At 59.0% G+C, this 6,230-nt stretch overlaps 1 protein-coding gene across 1 annotated transcript; it reads right to left on the reverse strand.

The window, feature by feature from the left end:
* Positions 1-251: 251 nt before the first annotated feature.
* Positions 252-5,072, reverse strand: LOC105467907 (serine protease 21). Its single transcript, XM_011717746.3, has 6 exons — positions 4,947-5,072; positions 4,824-4,850; positions 4,317-4,482; positions 3,316-3,608; positions 838-992; positions 252-581 (listed from the first exon to the last, which is right to left on the reverse strand). Exons 1-6 carry the CDS (start codon positions 5,008-5,010, stop codon positions 342-344), a joined length of 945 nt encoding a protein of 314 aa, XP_011716048.1. The 5' UTR covers positions 5,011-5,072; the 3' UTR covers positions 252-341.
* Positions 5,073-6,230: the final 1,158 nt, after the last annotated feature.

Consider the following 6,230-nt stretch of genomic DNA (forward strand, 5'->3'; position numbering starts at 1 on the left):
CTGGCACCCTGGAACTACTCCTGTTCCATTGCGGGGCATGATATGAGTCTAATTTCAGCTACTCAGGAGGGTGAGGCAGGAGGATCGAGATCAGCCTAGGAGTTCAAGACCAGCCTGAGCAACACACAATTCTCTTTCTGATCAAAACAGAACAGATGTGGGTGTGAGCCAGGGGCACAGACAGGCCGGCTGCACAAGAGAGAATGAGCTGTCCATGAAGCCACCGCATTTGAGGAATACTCTGCAAGGCATCAACTGGAATGTATTTATTACCAAACAAGACAGAAGAGAACCAGGGCCTGACTTAGCAGTGGCCCCAGCCTGCACGGGCTTGGGTAGGCTCAGGCTGGCCCCAGGAGTGGGAGAGCCCAGAGAAGAGGGAGAAAGAGCAGCGGCCAGGAGGGGTCTGGCTGGGACATGCCACTCTGGGCCATCAGCTTCTGGATCCACCCGAAGTGGTAGCTGACATTGGTGTAGACACCGGGCCGATTGGGCCGACCACAGCCCGCTCCCCAGCTCACGACTCCAATCTGATACCACAGTCCATTCTTGTTACAGGCCAAGGGTCCACCTGAGTCACCCTGGGGAGCAGCGGGACTGAGATCAGCCTGGGGCGGAGTGAGTGGGGCAGGGGAGAAGCCGAGAGCAGGAAGGGCTGTGGGGCTGGGTAGACTGGGTGCACATCCTTCTCCTCCCCCTGGCAGCGGCCAAGCCTCCGTTTCTGCATCTGCAGAGTGGGGCAACAGTGTCCACCTCCTGGGGTTGGCACAAGGGTCAAATAAGGCACAGGGACACAGGTTGCTTTCCTGGGCTGGGAGTGGTGGCAGGGACACTCACAAAGCAGGAATCCTTCTCGCCTTGGGCATCGCCAGCACAAACCATGTCTCCAAAGATGTCCGTGCGGAAACTGTACTTGAAGAAGAGGTAGTTGCACATAGAGTTGTTTATGATGGCGACCTGAACTTCCTGGAGGGTATAGGGAGATGGCAGTTCTGTGGGGACGATAGAGGGAAAGAGAGAGACACCAACCTGAGGCCCCTCTAGGGAGGGATGGCATAGGCTGTGGGAGTGGGGGTCCTAGGGCACCCACTGTGCCTGGCAGGTTCATCTCCATTACCCCCAGCTCCAGCCCAGACCCCAGCACAGCAGAGGCCCTCAGCAGCATCACGAAGGCCCCAGCGAGAGACAGGCTGTCAGAGCTCCCCCAGCCTCACTTTCCCTATCCGTAGAATAGCAACAATGGCCCTGCCTGCGCCCACGGAGAGATTCCTTAGCAAAAAGGAGCAGGGGGAGGGGCGAAGGCAGCTGAGATGGTGTTTTTTTTGTTTTTTTTTGTTTGTTTGTTTTTTGTTTTTTGTTTTTTGAGACGGAGTCTCGCTCTGTCGCCCAGGCTGGAGTGCAGTGGCGCGATCTCGGCTCACTGCAAGCTCCGCCTCCTGGGTTTACGCCATTCTCCTGCCTCAACCTCCTGAGTAGCTGGGACTACAGGCGCCCGCCACCGCGCCCGGCTAATTTTTTGTATTTTTAGTAGAGACGGGGTTTCACCGTGGTCTCGATCTCCTGACCTTGTGATCCGCCCGCCTCGGCCTCCCAAAGTGCTGGGATTACAGGCGTGAGCCACCGCGCCCGGCTGAGATGGTGTTAAGATGAGCACCCAAAGCCAGACCTGGGGGAGAGGCAGCCTGGCTGCAGCCCTGGCCTCAGTAGCAGCTGGGCGCTTTCAGGGCCTGGGCACAAGCTTGTTGCGGCGCTCTTAGGGCCCCCCCCCAGTACCCCTGGGAGGCAGCAGTCATCAGGACCCACTCCCAGATAAGGAGAGTCAGGGGGATATCACCCCGCTGACCCCCGGCAAGGCACTGGGGAAGTCTCAGAGCCTGACAGGAACCCACACCTGTCCAATTCCTGCCTCAGAGTCCCAGCCAGCACCTTGTACTGCACAGGATGACAAAAGACAACAAGGCCCAACCTGCAGGCAGCGCTTCCCATCAGCGGGGTCTCTCCTAAGCCCTTGGGACTAACAACCTGGGAACTAGCCTATGATGTGGAACCATCATTACCCTGTTTCACAGGGGAGGAAACTGAGGCACCGTGAGATGAACAGCTTTGCCCAAGGCCTCCCAGTCAGCGCAGGGCAGAGCAAAGGTGCATACCAGGCAGGGGGCTCCAGAAGTGCCTGCCCCCCGCCTCCCCTACACTGTGAGTTGAGGCGCAGCCTGGGGTTGGTGTGACCTGTCCACTCTGGGCTGGGGAGAGAGGGTGGCAGAGGCAGCCTGGCCGTGCCCCCGGCTCACACCCACTCATCTTTGCAGCAGGGGCCCTTCTCAGGGAAGGGAAAGGATCCTTCCTCTAGAGGGAGGCGGCTCCAGTGCTGAGTTTCCCATTCCCGCTTCCAACTGCCGGGGTGTGACCTGGGGACATCCCTTACCCTCTCTAAGGCAAGGGGCCCTGACTTCTCCATTTATCAGTTCTTGGCAATTTCCATAACCCTCTCAGTTTTATCATCTGTAAAATGGGTATAAAAACGTTACCAACTTCATTCTTAGGTGAGCTCCAGGAGGAGGAGAGGCCACGCCTGCCTCACTGCTGGGTCCCCATGCCTAGAACAGTGCCAGGCACACTGCGTGTGCTCAAGGAACCACGTTTGTTATTGTTACTACTGTTGTGGGATGATGCAGGGACAGGCCAGACAGGGGAGCAGAGGGAAGGGGATTCCTAATACAGGGAACACACCCAGTCGGGGGCTGCCAGCCCCAGGGCTCCTCCAGATGGTGGGCCCACTTCTTTCAGGGCATGTGTGTTGGGGGACATGCAGGTGCCAGGGCAGGCCCACCAGAGAATCCCCAGAGGGGTTTCCGTGGGAGCTGCGGTTGAGCATGGCTTGAAAACTTATGGGGAGAGGAATGGGCTCAGTGCTGCAGGAGAATCGGCCAGAGCTAGGGTGGGTGCAAGAGGCTTGGAGAGGCAGCCCGGGAGCCTGATGCCTGGGGCATTGGTGAGCACCGGGGGAGGTGGAAAGATGCAGCAATAAATTCAAGTCTGACGTTTATGTCGCCAAGTCCTCCAGAACCCCTCCACCACCCCACCATCCACAGGCCTGTACCAAGCTGGCCTCTCTCTCACACTCTCCTTCTGGCCCCCACAGCCCCTGGAAGGGAGAGACTGGGTGTTTGGTCCCTGCCCTGGCAGGTGAGGAGAGACTGCGCACAAGAGGGGCGTAGCCTGCACTCCCAGACCAAGCAAGGGGCTATTGCGCCTGTGTAGGGGAACAGGTGAACAAAGACAGTTCCTCCCTGACCTGCCTGTCCCCAGCCTCACCCTCATCCTCTTTGATGTTCCCCCAGCCGGTCACCCAGCAGTCTGTCCGGTTCTGAAACTCAAACGTGGAAGCCTGGAGACAGATGGGCTGGATGTGGTTAGTGTAGGTGACAGGTGCAGACAGCTTCACCAAGGCAATGTCATAGGGTGAATTCCCCAGGTAGCGAGGGCTCAGATAGATATTCGACACGAAGTAACGGGTGTAGTAGGCCTGCAGGCTCCAGAAGGATGGCATGGAAGTCAGCTGGCCAAACTGGATCGTCCACCCAGAGGGATCACTAAGGTCACTCTCTCTGGTAGAAGAGAAGAGAGCAATCAGGGGCCCTGGACGGAGGGCTGGCTGCCTGAGCACAACTGGGGCCCAGTCCAGGAGGGGAGACTGTGGCATTGCTACTACTTGCTAACACCCAGGGTCCCCTGTAGAAATGAAAGAGCCCAGAGAGATCACAACCAAAGTCCTAGGACCTGCTCCTGGAGCAGGAGGGTGGGGTCTTGTCATCTCCCAGAGCTGTCCCAAGGACCCTTGCATTAAGCCAAGGCCTCCAGGGGCACCCCCATGCAGCCCAAGGAGGAATGGGCAGATGCACCACGGCAGTGTGGGCTTGGCAGGATGGAGTCCACATAGCGTCCCGGGCGTGCTCGCCTTGGTTCAGTGCTCCACACTGTACTGCACGTCCACCAGGAGGGGGAATGAGGGTGGGATGGATGGTGGTGAGCTTTGGGTTAAAAGAAAAAGGGAGAGAATACCCAAAAGTGCGTGGAAATGTTCTGGAAGAACATTCTGGAAGAACCTGAACAGAGTTCCCTCCCGGAGACCCAAAAGGAACTGGAATGGGTGTAACTGGCTGCAGCAGAGCCTGGGGCTCAGTAGAACACCAGGTGGCATCCACGCACCACATTCACGCCCAAGTGTGGCATCAGACCATAGGTAAAGTTAGGTGGCACTCCCTGCAGCCCTGCTCCTGCCCGTCCCCACACCCCTCAGTTCGCACCCCACTCACTCTTCAAAGCAGTGCGCCGCAGTGAGCGCCCAGCGGTGGCTGAGCAGACTCGCTCCGCACACGTGGGAATCCCACAGGCGCAGGCTCCCCTGCCATGGCCAACGCCCGAGTTCAGCGTCCAGTCCACCCACGATGCGCGTCGTGATGACCCGTTGGCCGCATGGTCCTCGGATGGTCAGAGGAACTGCTGAGCCGCGGGAGGCAGCCCCCCAAGCCCGACCTCTCCCTTTCTCCCATTCAACCCAGCCAGGAAACCACGCTTTTACCCACCCAGTGTCCCCTCGCGTGTGTAGAGCAGGAAATAGGTGACACTGGAGACCCTCCCACGTGCTCTGCAGGGCCTGCCCATCCCCCTCCAGCGCCCATTGGTTACTTTCCACACCAACAGAGTTCTCGATCCCGGGGGCGAGGCCGAGAGAGCAGTAGAGGCCCCCCTTCCCCTCCCCCCGCCCCCGTGCACCTCAGCCCAACGGCCCCGGCGGGCATCACGCATCCTGAGCGCCCTACCTGACGACAGATCCACCTCATCTGACTCTGCAGGAGACAAGAAGTGAGCTCCCCGCGGCCTCCACCTCCCGTCCTCCCCATCGTCCCCCCTCCCCCGTCCCGCCAGCAGCGCCCCGAGCTCACCCGGCTTCCCGAGTCCCGACAGCGCCAGCAGCAGCGCCAGCAGCAGCGCCCCGCGCGCGCCCATGGCCTCCTCTCCAGCGGCCTGGCGCCTCCTCTGCCTCCCCTCGCGCCGGGCCGGGGGCGCCCCCTGGGGGCGGGGCGGGGTGGGAGCTCTGCCCTCTACTCCCAGCTTCACACTCCTGGGCCCAAGGGCTGTTTGGGGACTCTCAGCCCTGATAGCGCCCTGGCTTTCAGCTCCTAGGGCGGATCTTCAACCACACTCCCTGATGTGGCCCAGACCCAGTGGACCCCACAGTCCCTTTCTTGTCTGCAGCCCAGGGGTCCTGGCTGCCCGCTTGGTGCCCGGTGTCCTTCACCTACCACCTCCTCCAGCACCAAGGGCCTGGCCGTGAGCCAGGAGTCCCCTTAAAGCCTGGGGGCCCCTGAGGGCCAGGTGGGGCCTAGCAGCATGGCTGGTCCTTCATGAGACTTTCTTTTTTTTTTTTCCTTTTTTTTTTTTTTTTTGAGACGGAGTCTCCCTCTGTCGCCCAGACTGGAGTGCAGTGGCCGGATCTCGGCTCACTGCAAGCTCCGCCTCCTGGGTTTACGCCATTCTCCTGCCTCAGCCTCCCGAGTAGCTGGGACTACAGGCGCCCGCCACCATGCCCAGCTAGTTTTTTTGTATTTTTTAGTAGAGATGGGGTTTCACTGTGTTAGCCAGGATAGTCTCGATCTCCTGACCTCGTGATCTGCCCATCTCGGCCTCCCAAAGTGCTGGGATTACAGGCTTGAGCCACTGCGCCCGGCCCATGAGACTTTCTTGGGAAAACAGTGCTCTTGGGCCGGTTCCACCCAGAATGGGGATCCTGCCAAGTCTCTACCCAGGCCGTACCCACTGCGGGCTCCCACTGGGCTTTCTTCACTCCTCTGAAACAAATTTTTTTGTTGTTGTTGAGATGGAATTTCGCTGTTGTCGCCCAGGCTGGAATGCATTGGTGTGATCCCAGCTCACTGCAACCTCCACCTCCCAGGTTCAAGCGATTCTCCTGCCTCAGCCTCCCAAGTAGCTAGGGTTACAGACACGCACCAGCACACCTGGCTCATTTTTGTATTTTTAGTAGAGACGGGGTTTCGCCATGTTAACCAGGCTGGTTTCCAACTCCTGATCTCAGGTGATCCACCCCCTCCGCCTCTCAAAGTGCTGGGATTACAGGCATGAGCCACCGCACCCGGCTGCAATTCCACTTCCGAGTATACACCCAAAAGAACTGAAAGGAAGGTCTTCAAGATATATTGGTTTTTGTT

This window comes from Macaca nemestrina, chromosome 18 (assembly GCF_043159975.1).
Source record: "Macaca nemestrina isolate mMacNem1 chromosome 18, mMacNem.hap1, whole genome shotgun sequence".
Classification (NCBI taxonomy): Eukaryota; Metazoa; Chordata; class Mammalia; order Primates; family Cercopithecidae; genus Macaca; species Macaca nemestrina.